We start from the raw sequence: 22,354 nt of genomic DNA, 5'->3' as shown, positions 1-22,354 counted from the left end.
AGAAAGGACAACACATCGAAACATGTAAGCTCCTTAAATGTTAACCAGGGAACCAGGGGCTGGAGAGAGAGCTCAATGGTTAAGAGTACTGGCTGCTCTTCCAAAGGACCCAGATTCAATTCCTAGCTCCCATATAGTAGCTCATAACTGTAACTCCAATTCCTGGGGATCCACCAGCCTCTTCTGATCTTCTTGGACATGATGCATGCACAAAGTACATACACATACATGCAGGCTAAATACCCACACATGTAAAATAAAATTATTTTTAAAAAAAGGTAACCAGTTACCATTTGACCTAGGAATTCAATTCCTAAATCTTTTTCTTTTTTTATAATCTTTTTCTTTATTTAAATTAAAAACAATCTTATTTTATGTATCAATCCCAGTTCCCTCTCCCTCCCCTCTTCCCATGTCCCTCACAGACCCCCCCATCCCATCCTTCTTCTGTTCCATAGAAGGGGTGAAGCCTTCCATGGGGGATTATCAAAGTCTGTCACATCACTTGGGGTAGGGCCTAAGCCCTCCCCCATGTGTCTAGGCTGAGAGTCAACTCCTAAATCTTTACTCAAGAGAAATGAACTGTATAGTATGCAAATTATGTCTCAATAAAATGGATAAAAAAACCTCACACAACATATTATGAAGTCATGAAACTCTCATAAAGGTGAGCAGAGAGGGGATGGGACATGGAACAAAAAAACAACAACAACAACAACAAAACACTAAATGCAACCCTGTAACTCTATCTGACCTTGTGCATAGATGCTACTGAGCTCAGTTTACGCCTCTGAACACAGAGAGTTCAATTTTAGGTTCTCCCTTGTGTCAGGGTTTCTATTGCTGAGATAAAACACCATAGCCATAAGCAACTTGGGAAGGTAGTCAGTCCATTCCTGAGAGAAGTCAGGGAAGGAGCTGATGCCGAGGTCATGAAGGGTTGCTGTTTACTGCCTACTCATCATGGCTTACTCAGTTTGCTTTCTTATAGAAGCCAGGACCACCAACTCTGGGAAGGTACCACCCACAGTGAGCTAGGCACTCCCACATCAATTGTCAATCAAGAAAATACACCACAGGTTTACCCACAGGCCAATTTGGTTGGGGCGTTTTTTCCTCAATTGAGGTTCCTTCTTCCAAAATGACCATAGCTTGTGTCAGATTAACTTATAAAACCAAACAGCACACACTGCCACTGCTCTTTTAGGTGTACATCCCAAGAGTCTATGACAAAGTCATAAATTACCTGATATGGACCTCTGTTTTACTACTGGCACTTTTGAGATTTTTTTCAATAATTTCAGCGAATCTGGTTGGTGTCATCTCATTGGCTGGAGACTCCATCAGCAGGCGGGCCAAGTTTTGCCCAGAAGCAAAGAGGACCCCTCTCTCCCAGGCCTCCTGATCGCCACTGTGGAAGAAACAAGTTATTCTCAAACAGCATCAAGAGCACTGACCTTTCCACTGCTAAGCAGGCACTTATCTTAAAAAAAATCAAGACTACAAACAAAGAATGATTGCACAAGACCAAGAGCCGTTCTGTGAGCAGAAAACGGGCCCTGCTGAGGAAGCAGGAGAGATCTGACTAAGCAGTTAGTGTCAAGGATTTCCCTGCATAATTAAAAATGTGTGGGTATAGGGGGGTGATAGGTATTTGTAGCTTTAAACCCATATGTAAAGGTTATGCAGAGATTCCTCCCCAGAGACCAGTTTACTACAAAGAAATGGCAGTCCCAAGTACTAACTGTGAGTTCAGCATGCAGCAAACATGAAGATGTGGAGTTGTAGGCTCTGCAGCCCCACTGTGCCTGGATAAAAGGCTCTAAATCCCAACCCACAGGACAGCAAGGATTAGCTTTCCCAGAGAATGCAGTAAGGGGAGTGTTGCATGGTCCTAGCACTTTGACAGCAGTTAATGTGGCAACATGGAGATGGGCAAGACAACAGCTGGCACCTCAGAATACTTACCATGTGCCACCACTTGACACATTTTATCTTTGGACTATCATACAATGGTATCAACCAGGAATGATGGCACATGCCTGTATTTGTAGCACTGCTGAGGCTGAGGCCGCAAGATTGTGAGTTCAAGGCAAATCTAAGGCTTTATAATGAGACCCTCTCTCAAAACACAAAACTCTACACCAGGATTACAACTCTCCTACACAAATGAACAAAGAAATACAGATTTGGGTCACTTAAGTAAGGTTATCCCAAGTAAGTGACAGAGAGGGAATTCAAATGCAAGTTGACTAGCTGCAGAACCTTCACTCCCAACCACTTTCTAACAGATGCTAACCACTGTTCTATACCAACAGCAACTCACTGGCCTCATGGCTCCTGGAACTGAAGATCTCTTATTGTCTATTCCTGACAGCTGAGACTTGTCCCTTCAAAACTAGAATAGGGCTGGAATAATTACCGTCAATTATCTTCTGAAAGCACCTCCCACCATGGGCCATAAAGGCAAAGATGGAATAATCTCATCCATATAGGTCTAGCATTTAGCATGTCAGGAGATGTGAGTTCAATGGGAAGTATTTGGATTAAAGCTCACTAGGATATTGTCAAGTCATTCCTCCATTCTGGGAAGAGCCAACATTGGGAATGCTTCTGAGTAACCAGCAGGCACATCTTAGTAACCAGCAAGTACATCTACTAAGATGGTTACCAGCAAGCACAGAAGATTCTCAGGAGCCACAGAGGAATCACACATGCAGAGCTGAGGGACAATTAGCACACTGTTAAGAGGGCTGAGACAGTAAGTAGGACAAGCACAAGCCACACAGCACTACTAGATACTGGAAAGCAGGCATGCTGTCAGAGTGCCTGGGAGTGCCACCCATAATCCCGGTTTCCTTCCATCACCTTCCATAGAGCTTCGCTGATACAGCCACCTTCTTTTTCTGCTTTAGGTCATCAAACTCATAGAGACCAAGCACTGCTCCTTCTGCAGCAGCCTGAGCATCTCCACAGGGATCCACCTCCACTGAAGGCAGCTCCAGGTCTTGAACCTGCCTGCATCCCGCTTCAGAAGCAGAAAAGTGAGTCAGCATAAAGCAGGCACGAGCCGGGGTGCCAGGGGAACAGAACTGGCAACTGATGGTTCTGGCTCTAAATTTTCATTTCCGCTTCCATTAAGTGTGGATGGCTATGTGCCTCACAGTCCAGAGGTCAAAGGCACATCCCACAAATGGGGAGACCCTTAGTGGGAGGCAGGTATTACTAGTAGCATTTCTGAAGCACTAGAGTTTGCTGTTAAAGCTTCCCAACTGCCAGATTAAAGGGACCAAGAAATGATGGCATTGACTTTATATCCAGGCAACTGAGCAAAGACCATCATTAACAGCATTTATTACGAGTCTGTCAGCAAAAACTCTCAAATAAAAGTTAGAAATACCTACTTATCTCTGAAAGTAAACTTAATGATATATCCAAGAACAAGGATTAGTTAAACAAATTACCACTGCCTCAGTGTGTTTCTCAAAGTGCATTTGGGGCAGTCATCCTGTGGGAAAAGCTCCCCTTGCTGCTAAGCAACAAAGTGACTCAAGGGCATCGACCTCAATTCCCCCAAACCACCTATCAAACCCTCTGGGACAGGCCTGTACACTTCGCTAGCAATGAATAAGCGTCCCACATTCTGCTCCTGTTTTCTTTGATTTGTAAATATGACAATTCCATGTCATCCAAAAGTTGGGCAACACCACAGTTGCATTACAAAATGGAAAACCATCAAGAATCACAATATCTGATAAAATACAGTTATAAGAACTTCCCAACAGCAAACAGAAATAGTAACAAGAATGTCACAAGCTAGCCTCTTTCCCTAGGTGAGGCTCAGCATGTTCAGACACACTGACCTTGCTGAGACACTGCATGAGAGCGTGCAGCGAATGGACAAGAAGAGGGAAGGCTGTCTTCAGGAAGGGACCCTTGGAGCCTTCAGCTATTAAACACAGAGCAAGCAAACCTGCAACAGCAGCTCTGATGTTTTCTTTGCCTTCGTTCCAGTTCTCCTGGTCATCAACTCCAGCTGATCTCTTGCCAAGGCCGACCACCACCACACTGGGGAAGTCCTGATCCACAAGCACACCCAGTTAACCACTTTGAATTCTTTAAACAGCCCCTTTCCAGGAGGGAATGCTAGAGGGAGCCACACTAAGTTCAGCAAGGAAGAGCCCTGTGTGCTGATAAGTTCAACAGATGGGAAGGCAGAGTGAGGGTAATTCTCCAAACAACTCTGCATGGGGGCGGTCTTCCTCCACATTGAGGAAAACAAGCTAGAAGGAGACAGCCATTCTCCTTTATGATCATAAGGAATGCTTCTGCTAACATAGGAATGAAACTAAGATCAGGCAGAAAAGTTCAAGCAGGACGAGGCAGCCACAGTAATGGGCATATAGGTCTCAATATGGATTTTGCCAGATGAATATGACTTTCATTCCATACCTCATGTAGACCATAGAAGGTTCGGGTTTTGCCTGCCTTCAGAGGAGGTCCAGATCTAAAGCAAGAGGAAACGGATGTTTTAAACATTATAGTTTGTGCTGATCTCTTGGTAAATGAACTAAGCATTAGCGAGACACTAGCTAACCATTTCTATTCTGTATTTTACTTAACAGGGCTTTTCGAAATGCATACAAACCAGACTCTTCAGAGTTGACCTGGGGTCAACTTCCAGGTACATGGGACAGGAACATCAATTTACAAACAACGGGGAAGCCAGGTGAGATAACACATGCCTGTAATACCAGAACTTGGGAGGCTGAGGAAGGACTGCCGCAAGTTTGAGGCCACCTGAACAGTGAGTTCTGGTTCAGCCTAGGCTAAGAAATGTGGCCATGTCTTTTTTTTTTTAAAGCAATGCCATGCAAGGGCAAGGGGATCTTAGCACTGGATGGTGGCTGTACTAGATGATGGAAACCTTTCTAATAAAAGAAGCAACACCAAAATGAAAGCCTGAGTGGTGACCAAAGTGGCTGACTTGACAGCACTGTCTCCAGCTTAGGTGTTTCTCATATATTGTTTACTGAGATAGATGAGGGACATGGCAATTTCTAAACAAAAGAGGGACTCTATAGTAGCCAGAGGCTTAGGCTGTAGCCCATGGTGACCCTGCAGCAAGACCTGTGCATTCTCGACTCTAACAGGTCAGCTTCTGGATTAATGATTTAAGGTACACATGCAGGGCTAGGAACTAAGAGGGGGTACAAGTCCTATACTATCAGATATCTAGGAGAGGTCAGATCTTAGATCCTCCCCAGGCCAACTGGATTTAGGCTGTATTCTTGCTAATCAGATGATCCTCTTGTACTTTAACATTTGAAAAGCTATCAAAGTCCAGCCAAGCATAAAAGGGCAAGACCTTAGGTGGTGGTTAAACTAGTTGAAAACATTTAGATGCAGGCGCCAGACAGGAAAGCAGGAATTGTGAACCCAAGCCTAGGGAGTGGGCTGAGGAAATTGGTTCCTTTCTGGATCCCTGTCAATGCTGCATAATAAGTTTGTGAGCTGGACAGAAACCACGTGACTTCCCAGAACTACAGACCCACCCACACTGAAACAACTGACCAGCTTCTTCCAGAACCTACTTTCACTTCCAGAGAACCAGCTAGCAGGGGCCCCATTAACTTTACTGGACACACAGAGAAGAATCTTTCAATCTTGGGGCCTTTAAGAACTGGAACACCGCCCTGTGCCACAGCACACACATTTAATCCCAGCACTCCAGAGAATGAGGTAGGTGGATCTCTATGATGTCAGCCACCCTGGTCTACATAGTTCAGGACAATCAGAGTTACACAGTGAGACCCTGTCTCACAAGTCAACAAACACAGACACAAAAGAGCCCCAAATGTAGTTAGTAATACTTACACGGTCAACATTTCTCTCAGCTTTCCAGCCACCAACTTATTAAAATTCTCTCCTGCACTTGTAAACTGTGGTGTGTCATCATCTTTATCTTTGGAATAAATTCCTAAAACAAGACCCTGAGAAAATTAAGAAAGAGGAATACAGTCAGAATACATCCCTTAGAAGGCTATGACTGCCCAAACTCTAGAAGGGACAAATAATTCCATTAAAACTGCGTCCTCCCCAAGGGGTAAGAACAGAGGCAATCAGCAGAGCAGCAGCCCCTACTTCAGCAACCAAAATCCCTGCCAGGGCTACTGGACTGGGGTATGTGAGACATACTGGGCCCAACCCTAAACACAAAAATCACTTGTTACAGATACACTGACTCAAGGTTACAATCCTTCTTAATGCTTTATGTTTTGACTACGGCCAGTCACTGGGTTGGCTGCAGGACTTTGTGCCTGCAGAAGTGTCAGGGGAATGCTCAGAATGCCTGCGATTTTGGAGCACTTCACATTTCAGGTTAGGATGCTCCCATTGTCTAGTAAGCAGCCTGTCAATCAGGTAGGGGGAAGTACACAACTTTGCAGGGAGGGCAGAAGCAGGAACGTCTGTTAGGCACTTAGTGGTGTGACGCTTTATCTCCCTCACCAGTGCCAGGCCCCACACACCTGAAAGAAAGATGTAAAACCACTGCTCATTTGCTTTCATATGGCAATCGATGGCTTTTAAAATACTGTTTCCCATGCTGGGTGGTGGTGGCACAGGACTTTAATCCCAAGTACCCAGGAGGCAGAGAGAGCACATTACACAGTCCAGGTGGACTTCTATGAGTTCAAGGCCAGTCTGGTTTAAGAACAAATTCCAGGACTATACCTTGTCTTGGAAAAAACCTGAAGCCTAGATCCTGACACACTAGCTCCTGGGTGGTAAAATTTTGACAATGCACATGCCTTCTTTCTGTCCTTGGTCCTTTCCAAAATGCCCAAGTACTCGGGCCACATGGCACCCCATCTTTCTGCCGAAGAAATCTGGCTTCCTTGGCACAGTAACTACCAGCTTCTAGCTTTCCCAAAATTGTTCATTCCTGGGGTTACACGAGACCAAGCTAAGGCTGTCCACTGTTACTGGGCAGACTGGTCACAGGGTTGGAAATCACACTGACAGGTGTCTGCCTAATCCTGCTATCTGTGATAACTGAACGGGACCTGAGCACAAGTCCACCTGGAACATTCCTCCCTCACCAGATCTCAAAGCATGACTCATTCCTATGAGCCAGCACCCTTCCAGAGCAGACCCTTTACATCTAAGTGTCCTTCACAATTTCTCTCAGCCCAGCTAAATGGAAATGACGCTCTTTCAATTTCAAGATGACCTCTCTGACAAAGCCCTTTTCCCTAAAAAGAAAATGCTTTTCTCCAAAAACCCAATCCAGCAGCTTACTCCCCCGGGGCCTTTACTGACATTTCTCTTCGGAAGTGTGTGTGTGTGTGGGGGGGTTGGTTCTGGCCCTGTGATTGGCTACTCTGGAACCTTAGCGGACTTTGGGACAATGCTACGGCTATCCTTTCTAGGATTTCGACAAGGACTCAAAGGATCGATGAAGTAGGCTCGTGTAATTTCTCGGAGCTCAGTTGGATGGAGGACTCAGTAAAGTGGAGCGTGCAGTTCTGATTGGACTTCAGAACCCAGCACTATCCAGGCTGGAGGAAAGAGCGCGCCCTCAGCAAACAGCTCTGGCCATCCTCGTCGCAGGCCAGGCTCAGGCTGGTGTCCTGCAAATCCTGGGAACTTTTCTGTTCAGCTCATTTGTGCAACTTAGCGCGTCCGGTCCTACACACCGCGGCCTGGACCAGCCCGGCCTCCCCGCCGCCCGAGGTCAGAGCACCCGCGGCCGCCCGGGTGAGCCGCCGCCACTCACCTTCGTCATGTCTGCGGTGGAGAGACCCCGATCCCAGAGACGTCTCACTCCCAGGCGGCGGAGCGCGACTCGCGCGGCAGCCGGAAGAGGCAGCAGAAACATCTTCTCGGCTCGGCCCACGTCACCGCCCTCCGGAGAGAGCACGTGGCGCGAGGGTGGGCGCGCGCCCGGGGGCGGGACCTCCGGGGTCTCGGACCCGCGCCTGGGAAGCGGAACAGGTGCTGGGGCGGGGCGTGCGGGTTCCTAGGGGCGGGGCTTTCGGCAACTGGGCGGAGACGCGCTAGCGCGCCTTGCGGGCGGGGTGTGGTGATGGGGGCAGGCCATGGGGCGGGGCTTTCTATGGTTGGGGGTAGGCGTCGTGGGTCGTGATTTTGCGTTGTCAGGGGCGTGCGGGTCTGCGTGCGCAAGCGTGTGCCAGAAGCCTTGAGAAGTTGGTGTGGGACAGATTAATAGAAGTATGTGGATTTTATTTAACAAGTTTGTGCATACATGGAAGCCCTTGCTGAAAAATGAAGATCCTGAAAGCGGTTAGGTGTAAGTGCTTATATTGAACAAAGAGTAATGGCTCTGAAAAAGTAGCTAAGGGTAAAGCAAAATTAAAAGAATGTAAGGATTAGCTAAACAAGGTTCGTTTGTACAAATTTCTGTCTTCCTTGACTCCTCACCTCTGGTGATAGAATTTGGGGATAGTGCAGTTTATATGGGAGTTTTATGTCCTGCATTGGGTTTGGGAGACCCAAAAATAGTTCTTCTTGAATTTGTTTCTGTTCAAGTTGCCTTTAGCGCAAAATATTTATGCCCAAATGGCATACTTAGGGTAGCATATCTCCCATCCTTGATTATCTAGTAGGGGCATAAAGTACTGTGATTACAAAACTGTTTACAGATTGTCTTATGCAGAGTCGTGTGGATATGGGCTATCATCGTACCGGTCCTGTAGGCCCCATCCCCACCACCACCAAGGCTCGTGTCAGAAGCTCGTGGTCTACTAGGAGGAGGTGAAACATTTAAGACTAAGACGTAGGACCTAGTAGAAAGAAATTGGAAGGTTTTGTTGTAATCCAGGCAAACGTGGCCCCGCCCCTTTGGGACCTGGAATAGGGTGCTAACCCTGCAGCACTGGCAGAGTCACCTCCTGGATCTCCCTTCTCTCCTTTCCCTTCCCCACTCCCTTCCCTTTTCCCAGTAAACTTTCCACGTAAGTTATGTCTGCAGATCTCTCACCCGCAAATCTCTCCTTCCTCTCACCAGACATGTGATCCTCCAAAGGTCCCACCTCGCGCTGTATTCAGAACAGGTTTCAAGTGTGCTCTTGAGAGAAATGCTGTGAAGAGGCATTCCACCATGTGCTTTCAGCATAATTGTTATCACTGGCCCTAAACTTACGGGTCAGATGACGATGGAAACCTCGGGAGCTATGAACTAAAGAAAATCTTTCCTCTTTTTAAGCTTTAGAAATTTCTGTCATGGTGACCAAAAGGTTACTAACGTAATACACTCAAGTTCCTTCAGCCTCCTTCATTTCCAATGTCATTTCTTCCAAGAAATGTCTCCACCCCCTCCCCATGAGGGTTATGTGTCTCCTTCTACTCCCAAATCAACCAGTCTCAAAGAGCTAATCTGTTGTATCCTGCTCTTGTGAGGGGCTGTGGCTTTCACCTTTGTGCATTTGTGCCAAGATCTGGTCTGTATCCAGGGCCTATATAAACAAGGTGCTCATAAATATTTGAATGAATGTATGATCTAAGTCCAGTTGAGACAGCAACATTTAATTAAAGAACAGGACAGGTGCCAGTGTGACTTCCTGATAATAAACTGCATGAGAAGGCAGTAGATAATTAAAAGGGACATCAGGATCAGGAAGAGTGTGGGAGAGTGTTTATTTGGCATGGGGTGGAGAGATCAGGTCTGCCTGAAATAAAAATAGAGTAAAGAGAGTGTTGCTGGATTAAAGAGACTCTTAAAAGGCAGGAAGCAACATTTATTGTGGATGAGGGCGGCAACAGAGAACCAAAGATGATCTTAGCAGAAGATGCTGCAGGGAGAGCTGTGTTTTAAGAGATGCATTGGTTAAACACATTAGAGCAGTGTCAGTGCCACATTAAGGAAAGAAATTAAAACCCTTCTCTTTTGGAGTAATCTGACCAAGAGTGAACCCAAGTTTGAATTCCTGGCTTATCTGCCTGTGTCTATGTTTTTTGGATGGTCTCCAGTCTGTCTGATGTTATGAGCCTGAATCTGTGTCTGCCTTGGTGCTGTCTTGTGAGTCTGTCCCCATCATAATGCTTTGCTCTCTCTTTTATTGAACAGTGCAGAAAGCATTACAGGAGGAAGGAATGAGGGAGACTTTACAGAACTCTTTCACACTTTACAAGGAATTTAAGTTCCCTGATTCTACCTGACTCAGGAGACCTCAGGAAAGTAAAGATAATAAAACAGTCTTACAATCTCTGTCCATGTTGTTTTCAACACTTACTTGTTTTATAAGGTTATTTTTGACCTCTTTAATGTTTTCAGCAGACGATTATCATAGCACGCACACAGACACATGTATATTGCTCTCCGGGTCAGGGACATGGAAGCACACATAACTTATGTAAAAGCTATGTGTTGGCTTGCCTTGCTCATGTGGTCACATGAGAAATCCAACACAAGTAAGGCCAATTGTCACATGGTTCTCTTTAAGGCAGGCTAAACAAAGAGACTGTTATATAAGAGGACATAAGTCTGAAGTCTTAAATGATTTCAAGGTGAATTAACTGGGCTGTGAGGTACAGGAAAAGTTCTAGTCTCTTAGAATGTGTAGTGGTTCGAAAGGAAATGCCCCCCCACAGGCAGTGGCACTATTAGAAGGTGTGGCCTTGTTGGAGAGCATGGCCTTGTTGGAGGAAGTGCATCAATGTCAGGGTAAGCTTTGAGGTCTCCTATGTTCAAGCCACGCCCAGTATGGCATTCCCTCTTCCTGTTGCCTGCCAGTCTGGATGTAAAACTCTCAGGACCATGTCTGTCTGCACAGTGCCATGTTTTCCACCATGATGATAATGGACTAAACCTCTGAAACTGTAAGCCAGCCCCAACTAACTGTTTTCCTTTATAAAAGTTGCTATGGTCATGGTGCTTCTTCACAGCAGTAGAAACCCTAACTAAGACAGAATGTAAGAAAGATTTTCATTGGTGTCCGGGGTAAAGAAAGACAGGTCAATAATGGGGAGATCATAAATGAATAAATTTTTGTCACTCATACACTGTGAAAAGTGGTTGATTCTGTGAATTGTACCCCTACTATTGATCTTTCCTGTTACCTTCCAGTAATAGAAACATAAAAAAAAAGATACAATAGTATCCAAATAATACTAGTCTAGATTCTTGCAATAGGATGGTTCTGTGGTTTCAGGTCAGAGGAAAGAATGTAAGTTTGTTTCTACCTCCAAGGCAGCCCCTCACTCCATCTAGCCACTCATGCAGTCATTTGAAAATATGTATTGAAAGACTGTGGGTGAGCAGGTCTTCAGGGGGAAGATGAGGAATATCAACCTCCATTAGACACCCAAGTGGAGACGAGAGGGCTGGAAATACAGTTTAACAACACAGTATTTGACCAGAATCCTCGTTTTAATCCTCATCGTTGAAAAACAAAGGCCAACAGTCTCATCCCCACCTCTGCAGCAGGACATCCATGGGTGGCAGCCTTCCCTGGCCCCTGCTCCCATCTCCTGTGGATCCTAGGACTTTTCCCCTTCTTACCTTCCTCCACACACTTGTTGATTTGTCCCAGATCCCAATTCAAGGACCACTTCTCTCAGGACAACAGTAGGCTGAAGTCAGACCCCCACCTCTCCTACTGCTCCTGAGATCCAATCCCCCTTCCCCGCTCCAGTCTCATCCCCAGCTCTGTAGCAGGAAACCTGCTGAGATCTCCCTTCCTTTTTTGACCCTATTCCCAACTGATCTCAAAGACCTTCTCCCCTAATCTTCATTCCCCAAATAATCCCATTATCCCAGCAGCTGAGTAGGCCAGGAAAATAGGCAACATACAGCCAGCACATTCTCCAGAAATTCAGAGAGGAAACAGAAACCAAGGGACAAAATTCCCACCTAACAAAGACAACTGCAGAAATCAGTACCTAGAACTATAATCATCCCAAACCCAGATATGTTGATGTCAGGACAAAAACACAATCAATAACAGCCAGAGCACTATGTCTCCACTAGAGCCCAGCTATCCTACCACAGCAGGCCAAGTATATTACAACATACTTGAAGCACAAATAAAAGACCTTAAAACCAACCATATATGAAGGTGATAGAGGTCCTTAAGTGTAAAAAGTAGCTTTTTCTATGAGTGGAGCCTTTCTGCCCGCCTGGTTCTAGATCCGCAATAGTCCCAAATAAACACACAGGAGGCTATATTAATTATGAAGCTGTTGGCCTTGCTTGTTTCTTACTGGCTAGCTCTGACTTAAGTAATTACCCCATAATTGTTAATCTAAGTATTTCTCTTACCAGAGAATGGTTCCGGGCTTCCTACCTCCATGGCATTACATCTTGACTCTCCTGTGTTTCTCCTTCCCAGAATCCTCCTGGACTCCTAGTCCCTCCTATCTAGATTCCCTATAGGCCAGACAGTGCTTTATTGACAAATAACAGGCAAATAACAGGACTTCCCCAACATCTCCTCTTTTCTGTTTAAACAAAAAGAAAGCTCTTAACTTTAACATAGTCAAATCATATATAACAGAACAGTTATCAAGTAAGAATACAGTTACAATATTTTGTCTATCAACATTCAGCAAGATTTAAAGAAAATATCATCCATCCCATCCTTGTGAGTCTAAAGTTCTATATGTAGCTTATCTTTTATCATAAATAAGGAAAACTATAATTATAACTATCTGTCTTCAACTCCATCAAAGACCACAGAAGGATAATATATAAACACTAGGATTGACAGAGACATCTTGCTGCCTGGGAAGTCACCTGAAGTTCCTCTGTAACGTTGGGGCATCCATCTTCAGCCCATAGGCCACAATGTGTCTGTAACACTTCTCAGCAAAGCAGGAAATTTCAAACTGTCCATCTGCATTGGCAGTCTGTCAGTCATTTTTCTGTGTCTGCAGAAAGTCTGGTAGACTCTTCCATGAAGCAGGAACCTTGTAAGACTGAGTTTAGCAGTCACTTTCCTGTGGGTCCTGCATGTCCAGTTTATACAGCAACAGTCAGTCAAGGCAAGAGCAGTTTCTTGCCCAAATGGCTAATCTTGCCATGTTGAAAGCAAACTCCATAACAAGTTTCTTCGATGCCCATCTTCCTCTCAGACGTAATTGGTGCTGCCAGGAGCAGACATTTCTCATTGTCAAGAAAAACCCTAAACCATTTTAAATGCCATTTTCTGAAGGTCTTTGAAAGGTTTGAAGACTATCTATCTCAAATATATTTCTGTATATCTAGAAAACCTAACTTACCTAACTAAATTCTATTATAAGTAATTATCTATAGTCTGTATTCAACTCTGCATTACATTTTAAAAGATCAGTATAAGCACAATACTTAATCAAGAGGAGAAATATACACATCACAAAATTGACCTTGAATTTGTATCAATAAATGAAAAACAATACCCATACCATAATTCCCTTTTTTTACCATTAAAAAAGATTGGCTGTGATCACTAGCCAATTATAAACAACCCATTTAAATGAAAACAAAGATTTATAAACAAGATGGGAATTGGGACATCGCTCATTCCAAACTGCTTCATGCTGGAAGGGGGCGCTATTCATACCATAGGGATCATAACAAAACTCAGAAACCTGTATAAGTCCTTATTTTCGGGGTCTGTAAGACTGCATCATCTTAGTTGTTTCAATTGTTGGAACATCTAATCCACTGCTTCCGGGGGTCTTGGTTCGTCAAACCACAGAAGCCTGGAAGGAATCCTCAGCTTTTAATTTTCTGTAGAAACATAAGCAAAAACTCCTTTTCCGAGTAACATATCCTTATACTTAAATTTTGAAGTCAAGGCATTTTCAAAAGATAGAAGTTGGATTAATTCAATAAAACAAAAACAAAACACCAGTAGCCCTCCTGTATGCAAATAACAAATGGACTGAGAAAGAAATCAGGGAAGCAACACCTTTCACAATAGTCACAAATAATATAAAATATCTTGGGGATAACTCTAACCAAGCAAGTGAAATACTTGAATGATAAAAACTTAAATTGAAGAAGATATCAGAGGATGAAAAGATCTCCCAAGCTCAGGGATCAGTAGGATTTAAATAGTAAAAATGGCCATTTTACCAAAAGCAATGTACAGATTCAATGCAATTCTCACCAAAATTCCAACATAATTCCTTATAGACCTTGAAAGTACAATTCTCAATTTCATATGAAAAAACAAGCAAACAAAAAACCCAGGATAGGTAAAATAATTTTGGCCAATTCTAGAGGTCTCACCATTCTCAATTTCAAGTTGTACTACAGAGCTATAGCAATAAAAACCACATAGCATTGGTATCAAAGCAGACACGTCAACCAGTGGAATTGAATTGAAGGCCTAGACATAAATTCACACTTGATTTTTTAAAAAAATCAGAAATGCACACTGGACAAAAAGACAGCATCTTCAACAAATGGTGCTCATCAAATGGATGTCTGCATGTAGCAAAATCAAATAGACCCATACTTACGACAAGTGGATCAAATACCTGATAGAAGAGAAAGTGGGGAATAGACTTGAATGTATTGGCACAGAGATGACTTTCTGAACAGAATACGGATATAGTAAGCACTAAGACCAACAATTAATAAATGGAACCTCATGAAACTGAAAAGCTTCAGTAAGGCAAAGGACACCGTCAACTGGACAAAGCAGCAGCCTTCAGAATGGGAAAAGATTTTACCAACTCTAATCCAATAAAGGACTAATATACAAAATATATAAAATATTTAAGAAACTAGATATCAAAAAACCAAATAATCCAATTTTAAAATAGATATAAACAGAGAATTCTGAATAGAGGAAACTCAAATGGCTGAGAAATACTTAAATGTTCAACGCCCTTAGTCATCAAAGAAATGCAAATCAAAACTACTTTGAGATTACATCTTACACCTGTCCGCATGATAAAAATCCCAAGGGACAACTCGTGCTGGCAAGGATGTAGGGCAAAGGGAATACTCCTCCATTGATGATAGTATGGAAACTTGTACATACTTGTGGCAGTTCCTTAGAAAGTTTGGGATCAATCTACTTCAAGATCCAGCTATCCCACTCTTGGGCATATGCCCAAAGAACACTCCATCTAACCACAACTATTGGCAAAAAATAAATAAAAAGATTCCTAATGATATTCTGGTATACTCATAGATCAGTGCCTTATCCAGTCATTATCAGAGAGAATGGAAACAAATGCAGAAATCCATAGTCAGACATTATGAAGAGAGAGGTTCTAAATTGGAATGTCTCCATCAAATCCGTCCCCTCAGAACTCAGGGAATCCTGAGGAAGAGGAGGCAGAAAAGTTGTAAGAGCCAGAGGGAATGGAGGACAGCAGGAGATGAAGGCCCTCAGAATCAACCAAGCAAGGAGCATATGAGCTCACAAAGATAAAAGCACCAAGCACAGAACTTACATGGGTCTGCACCAGGTGTCTGTGTATAAATTATAGCTATTAGCTTAGAATTTTTAATGGGCTTCCTGATAGTGAGAATGAGCGCCTGCTTTTGTGCCTACTCTTGGGACTCTTCCTCCTGTTGGGTTTTCATGTCTAACTTCAATATGATAGTTTTTGTTTCTTCTTATATATTTTATTTTGTCATGTTTCCTTGTTATCTATTAGAAGTCTTTTCTAATGAGAGACAGAAAGGGGGTTAGTAGATCTGGAGGAAGGGGAAGAACTAGGAGTAGAGGGAGGTGAAACTGTAATCAGGATATATTGTATGAGAAAAGAATCTATTTTCAATAAAAGGGAAAATAATAAAAAAGAAAAAATCAAAAGCCAAACAATGCAACAAAACAAAACTCCAAAATAAAAAACAAAAAACTCCAGAACTACGACATCATCAACAACAACAAAAATCAACAATAACAACAAAAAAGCGATGACATGGAAGTCCCTTAAAGGGTTACACTCTGGGAAACCATTGCCTCCACATTAGTCTCAAGGACCCTACATATGGTGTACCTTGCTAGCTGAACCGCAAGACAGACCTAGGAAAAAACACAAAGAATAAAAAGAATGACTGGGTATATTGAGATTTGATATCACAGATTGACTACCAGAAGCATATGCCTTATATACTTAAGCACCCACAAACCTCAGTATTTCCCTTGTGTTGGAGTGCAGGGATTAGTATCCACATTGCCCTAATGCTGTGTGAGTTGGACATCCATTGTTCAGTAGCATCATTGGCCTGTGGATGACAGGGTGCACAGTAAGTCCATTGTATTCCCAGGAAATACACTAATTACCTGTTGCTTGGGAAATGAAACCTGTCCCACAGTTATTGTGCAATCTCATGGGATATCCAAAAACATGACATGAGTTCTTGAAAGTGGTTGTGGTTATTCTGGGATCCTCATAACAAACTGAACTAAAACTGTCATGCCCTGAGTAGCTGACAATGACACTGAGACACCATTGATGCCCACAACTAGAGTAAGGAGTTAAACGGGATCAATCTGTCAGATCTAGGCATGTCCTAGGCCTTAGTTTCTCTGTTTGTTTTTCTCTATGGATGGTCTGGGTCCATTGGCAAGAATCACATTCGCACATGTCTTTTGCCATGTCCCATTTCACAATCATCTTACAGACTTCACTCCATGTTCACATCCAAAGTGGACTTCCATATCCAGCCCATAGCTGTATTAGGTGACTGATCATTGTTCATAGAACATAAGCTTGACTGGCATGACAGTTCCATTTATGTTCATTTCAGAAGCTTTTCCTATGGCCATTCTTATGAAGGACACATATTTGTCCTTCTAGGCAGACAAGCTGCTTCTATAGTCCTAGCTACCACACAGGAAATTCCTTAATAGTCCATGTATCCTTTTGCCATACCAGATGGTCAGGCCCTTGGCAACAGCCCGTGAGTAAGTACACTCACTGTACATGGCAGCAGTAGGCTGCACATCCGTTACTGCTGCATAGAGTTTGGTTCACTGGGTGGGAAGTTTATATCCAGTCTCAGTTAAATGATGTCTGTGCACTGAGCAGATGTAGCCACTGGTAGACCAATGGACCCCACCTGCATTTAGTTTTTTCTGCATCATCAATAAATGTGGCCATAGTGCTGGCTGACACACCTTTAAATCTTGAGCCCCAAGGTTGTTGTTTGGGTATGAAGTGCCTCTCCCAATATAAAGGCTTATGTATTAAAGGCTTATGTATTAAAGGCTTGGACTTTGGCTAGTGACAGTATTGAAACATGATTAGATCATGAGGGAGTTCATCATCTATGGATTATTAGGAGGTGGAATCTGCTTGGAGCAAATAGGTCACTGGGAAGATGATCTTGAAGGTTATTATCTTGCCCTGACCCTTTCCCATCTGTTTCTCTCTGCTTCCTGCTTTCATGAGTTGAGCATCTCAGCTTGAGCATACCCTTTCACCATGATATTCCATCTCACCACCTCCTGTAAATATAAAGTCAGTCAACCTTGGACCGAAACCCCTGCAGCTACGCAGAAAGGCATACCTTCCTTTCTCTTAAATTGCTTCTCTCAGGTATTTGTTGAAGTGATGAAATACTAACATACCCAGAAAACAAGACATCTTTTGTGGTCTCTTGGACCCTTTGGGTAAAGCTGCCTGTTTGTCTGTGGGTGCTACTAGTCTCAGGGGTCCTGGTGAGGTCTGATGTTGAATGTTCTGTTTCTATTTGCTGATCAAGCTTGTTGAGCCTACCCAATTTTACTGATTGGATTTATAAGTACAAGTGAGAATGAACAGCTGAGGTCACAGTATCACATGTGTCATACTGTTAAAACATGTTCAAATGCAGTAGTGCATGACTAATCCTGTTGGGAAGCCCCACTGGTCAGATGTTGCAGTCTACCATAGTTTAGCAGCTCTCCTTGGGTTCTGCACAATGTGGAGGCCCCCTCCCCCACCTCCGCCAACAGGTCTTCCTGCTCTCTACCTAGCCTTATCTGGAGGATGTCTCTAGGTCCGGATGCCTGACTTATCTCAAGGATGAACCTTGACACCGTTCCCTGCAAACACTCTTCTGCTGCCCACAAGGTAATTAAGTAACAAGATCTAGCTGCTTTCATAGGGCGTGCCATATGACAGGAGCATACCACCTAATGCACCAATCCTATAGATCTGTTATTCTGTGCAATAAAAGTGATCTGTCACACTGAAAACATCTCCTGGAAAGGTATTCCTGCCAGAGTCACAGGCCGTCTAAGGCTCGCTGTTGTTGCTTTTGCCCCTTCATTCTCATGGACTAGTGGCCAACAGACTGCAAGGAAAAAGGGGACCCCACAAAATCCTGACACTCAAGATGTGGAGACAGGAGGGTCACAAATTTGGGGCCATCCTAAGGTGCATACCAAAACCTGTCTGGAAAAACCAAGGAGTGGAGATGTTGCTCAGAGGTAGGGCCACTTGTTTTGTATCCACAAGGTTTGGTCCTCATGAGTCTGCCATCCAAGAAGCAGTTTTCCAATGCTACAGTCCACCCAGCAAACACAGGTTGCAGACACTCACAGTTCCACCAGGCTAGCAAGCTTCAAAGGTCTCAAAGGTGGTGACACAGATTCTTGAAGAAACTTCTGAAACCTGCTGTCACGAAGGACATTGTCAAAACTGTTTTATCCTTAACTGCCATTTGGCCTGAGACACTTAGGCTTTGTCCCATTATCCCACAGATGCACCATCTATAGGCTCTGTGAGACTTCCTGGCTTTTGTCCTACAGCTTGAGACAGCAAGCACCTGTCCTTCAATTTTCATCTTTCTTTTCCAGAGAAGGATCTTGTCTTAGTTACTGTTCTATTGTTGTGATCACATGACCAAGGCAAGTTATAGAAGAAAGGGTTTACCAGGGGCTTATGATTTCAGAGGGTTAGAATATATGACCATCATGGCATGGGGCATGGCAACAGGCAGGTAGGCCTGGAGCAGTAGCTGAAAGCTTATATCCTAAACCACAATTGCAAGGCAGACAACTAGTTAGGAAAGCTATGGACTTTGATAAGGTCACACCTCTAATCCTTTTCAAATAGTTCCACTAACTGGGAACCAAATATTCAATTACATGAGCCTGTGAAGGCCATTATTTACCTATGTTTAATCTTTTTGGTTTTTTCAAGACAAGGTTTCTCTGTGTAACAGTTCTAGTTGTCCTGGAACTCACTTTGTAGAACATGCTGGCCTCCAACTCAGAGATCCTCCAGCCTCTGCCTCCCAAGTGCTGGGATTAAAGGCATGTGCCACCACCACAGCCCATGCTCATTTAAACCACCTCATTCTGCTCTTTGACCTACCTCATGTTTCCTTTTCAGAGAGGGACAGCATTTCAACAGTATTGTTTTCAGCAATGCCAATGGCAGTTTTATTTTGAATGATGATGAATATTTCAAAGAAGACTTTTTGTTTTTAGTTTGCCTACTTCTACTTGTATTTGTGTGAATGGATGCTGAACGTATGTGTGTCTGTGGAGGCCAGAAGAGTAGGTCAGATTCCCTGGAACTAGTGTTACAGGTGGCTGTGTGAAGCTTGATATGGGTGCTAGAAACCAAACTACAAACCTCCAGAAGAGTAGAAAGCACTCTTGACTATTGAGCAGTCTCCTTCGACACCCCCCTCCTTCCCTCAAAAACAGATCCTTGAGATCTGAAAGTGACCTGGACCAAGAGTACGGGTATGCCCTCTTGCCTTTCACATTGTCTATATGGCCTCTAGGATATATGGCCGTTGTGGGGATAGCCCTGTATGGCTAGAGATGCCAACATCTCAGTCAGCTCATCATCCCCTCCCCAGGGAAAAAATAACATCAGCTTGGGACAGCTTGGGACAGTGGAGACTGGGTTGCCTGTACCAAAGTGCTGAGCAAGTGTCTTCTATTGCTTGTTATCTCTGTGGCTTCAGCAAAAATAGACCCAAAGTTGGCAGAAGCCATGCCATCACCGATGGGATCAGCGCATAAATGTTTTGTAAATTCTTTATGACAAAGTCCATTAGAGAACCCCATCAACCTGGAAGGACCTGTGGAGGCGATGTTGCAGATCCCTGTGTTGGTCTTAGGGAGCTCTTGGGCTTCAGACCTCTCTCACTTTCACTATGCTTATTCTTATGGTAATTCTTAGTTTTGTTTTGTCAGCTGTGATTGTTGCTGAGTTACCTGGGAACAAAAGTTGATCTTAAAGAAGCAAACAATAAGCCTCTTTGTAGTCATTCACGGAAACTAGTTTCTCCAGTCACCCCTGGCTGCCTTTGCAGTCATTCTGAGTAAGCAGGAGGAACTCACTATGGTTAATGATTCTTGCTTACTTAGCTATCCCAATAAAGACATAACTATATTACAAAGAACTTCAGAACTTGGGAGATGGTTTCTTGAAAGATGACTATAAAATCTTAAAGAGACACATAAGGAAAAGATGAAGGATATGAAAGATCAGACATCTCTCTGGCACCAGGATATGAATGGTTAGATACTTTTTCCAGATAAAACTCCCAGTTCCCTTGGAAGTAAAAGTACACATAGAAACTGCCAGGAAGAATAAAAATTTAGTCCCAACAGTTAAAGCCTTAGGTAATCATTACCATTTTCAGAATGTATAAAGATTAGGATTACAACTGTTGTCCATATAAAGTTGATACACTGATTATTTAGAAATTGACACACCTGAAAATAATAACCTACATATGGCATCATACACTCAGCTGATTACAAAAGTATAAAAATATCACATCTTAAGGACTAATCATAAGGCTTGAGTCTCTATCTTGCTCTCTCTCTCTCTCTTTTGGATAACCGCATGTTTGATGCTGGCTAGGGTACAGTATCAATAAGATGTGCCTGGCTAGATATAATCATTTGGCTTGTAATATAAAATTTAATGGTATGGGGTAAAGATCAATGATGTCAATGGAGTGGGGAAGAGAGAAAGAAAATAAAATGGGTAAATGTTACTGGTTTTTGAAAAAGGATGAAAGAGAAATGTATTGCAATTGCTCATGCTTGAATGCATTAGAACTTGTATAAATAAAAACTGCTTGAGCTATTCGATATCATCTGTTTGAAATACAACCAGTAGTGAGACTCCTCATTTTTTGCTGACATCACACCTCCATCCTGTGGCTCAGAACTTCGATGGAGCTGAACTCTAACACAAAGTGAAGACAGAGATGCCCTCATTATAATACTGTAGGTCCAGGTGAGGGGTCAATATTTTTTTAAACAAAAACAGTCTCCTCTTGTCTGTTTCAAGTTCAGATTTAGTTTCCCAGAGAAGTGATCTCTTGAGTCCCTGCTGGGTAAGATCCTATTTGGGTATGACTTTTAACAGCTTACTCCAGTTTTGTTTTCTTTCACAGGTCATACTGACACAGCTATCAAATTGGTTGCATGGCATTCCTGATTCTCTGTGGGTTGTGAGAAGAGGTGCTCTATATTCTTTGTGACTCTTCCCAGTGCCTCTACAGCTATTGATAAAGAGCGTGTTCAGCAAACATTGTTGACTGCATCAGAAATCAGAGTCACAACACAGTTATTTTACTTGTCTGAATGGGTTTTTATTTGTAACTCTAGGAGTTGTCAGAACCATCATTCTATAAAGTAGATGTGTTTCTGTTACCCAATGTCGCCAGGAATGACAAGCCATAGGCATAGGGGTAAAAGCATTTGTCAGGCCAGGCATGGTGGTACATACCTTTAATCCCAGCACCAAGGAGGGTCTCTGTGAGTTTGAGACCAGCCTGGTCTACATAGCAAGTTCCAGGACAGCTAGGACTACATAGAGAAACCCTGTCTCAAAAACAGAAAAGTATTTACCAGACCAGACTAAACCAGATGTATGTATGCATATTGTATGCATATATGTTTGTGTATGTATATTATATAATATAATGAAGAATATAAGAATATACATTACAAGACAGATAGAGATGTGGTGAATAAATTCTCAGAGACAGAGAGAGAGAGAGAGAGAGAGAGAGAGAGAGAGAGAGAGAGAGAGAGAGAGAGAGATGAAAATATCCAGGAAATAGGTTTTTTGTTGTTTTTGTTGTTGTTTGTTTATAACAGTTAAGTTACCTGATTTTTTCTTCTATGCCATTTCTGAGGAGTCTGTACCCACATACATAAGTGAAAGTCTCATTATTTATCTGTATAGATTTGTGTGTATGTTAATTTTATGTGTCATGTTCATGCAGCTGCCCAAGGAGGCTAGAGACTGTTGGATCCCCATGGAAGTAGAGTTTACAGGCAGTTGTGAGCTGCCTGGTTTTTGTGGGTGCTGGGAACTGAATCTGTAGCCTCTGAAAGTAGTTAAGCACCCTTAGCCACTGAACTATTTCTCAAATGCATCATCTCACTGTCTTATAAAGAAATAAACGTTGCAA

The 22,354-nt window shown here is 43.2% G+C and overlaps 1 protein-coding gene and 1 long non-coding RNA gene across 2 annotated transcripts in view; one reads left to right on the top strand and one right to left on the bottom strand.

Moving 5' to 3' along the window:
• Window positions 1-7,970, bottom strand: part of Lap3 (leucine aminopeptidase 3) — an 18,562-nt gene extending 10,592 nt beyond the window's left edge. Inside the window, exons 1-6 of the mRNA XM_005068795.4 lie at window positions 7,781-7,970; window positions 5,878-5,993; window positions 4,453-4,507; window positions 3,974-4,079; window positions 2,869-3,028; window positions 1,247-1,411 (exon numbers count right to left, since the gene is read on the bottom strand). Coding sequence (XP_005068852.2) covers window positions 1,247-1,411; window positions 2,869-3,028; window positions 3,974-4,079; window positions 4,453-4,507; window positions 5,878-5,993; window positions 7,781-7,882 — 704 coding nt within the window. The 5' untranslated portion in view covers window positions 7,883-7,970. The remainder of the gene's footprint in view (window positions 1-1,246; window positions 1,412-2,868; window positions 3,029-3,973; window positions 4,080-4,452; window positions 4,508-5,877; window positions 5,994-7,780) is intronic.
• LOC121140815 lies at window positions 7,891-22,354 on the top strand. Its single transcript, XR_005877741.1, has 2 exons — window positions 7,891-7,998; window positions 21,329-22,354. It is a non-coding gene; the product is annotated as an uncharacterized LOC121140815 (long non-coding RNA).

Source organism: Mesocricetus auratus, unplaced genomic scaffold (assembly GCF_017639785.1).
Source record: "Mesocricetus auratus isolate SY011 unplaced genomic scaffold, BCM_Maur_2.0 Super-Scaffold_100006, whole genome shotgun sequence".
Taxonomy (NCBI): Eukaryota; Metazoa; Chordata; class Mammalia; order Rodentia; family Cricetidae; genus Mesocricetus; species Mesocricetus auratus.
Note: the sequence above shows the minus strand (reverse complement) of the source record. Positions and strands in the feature narration are given on the sequence as shown.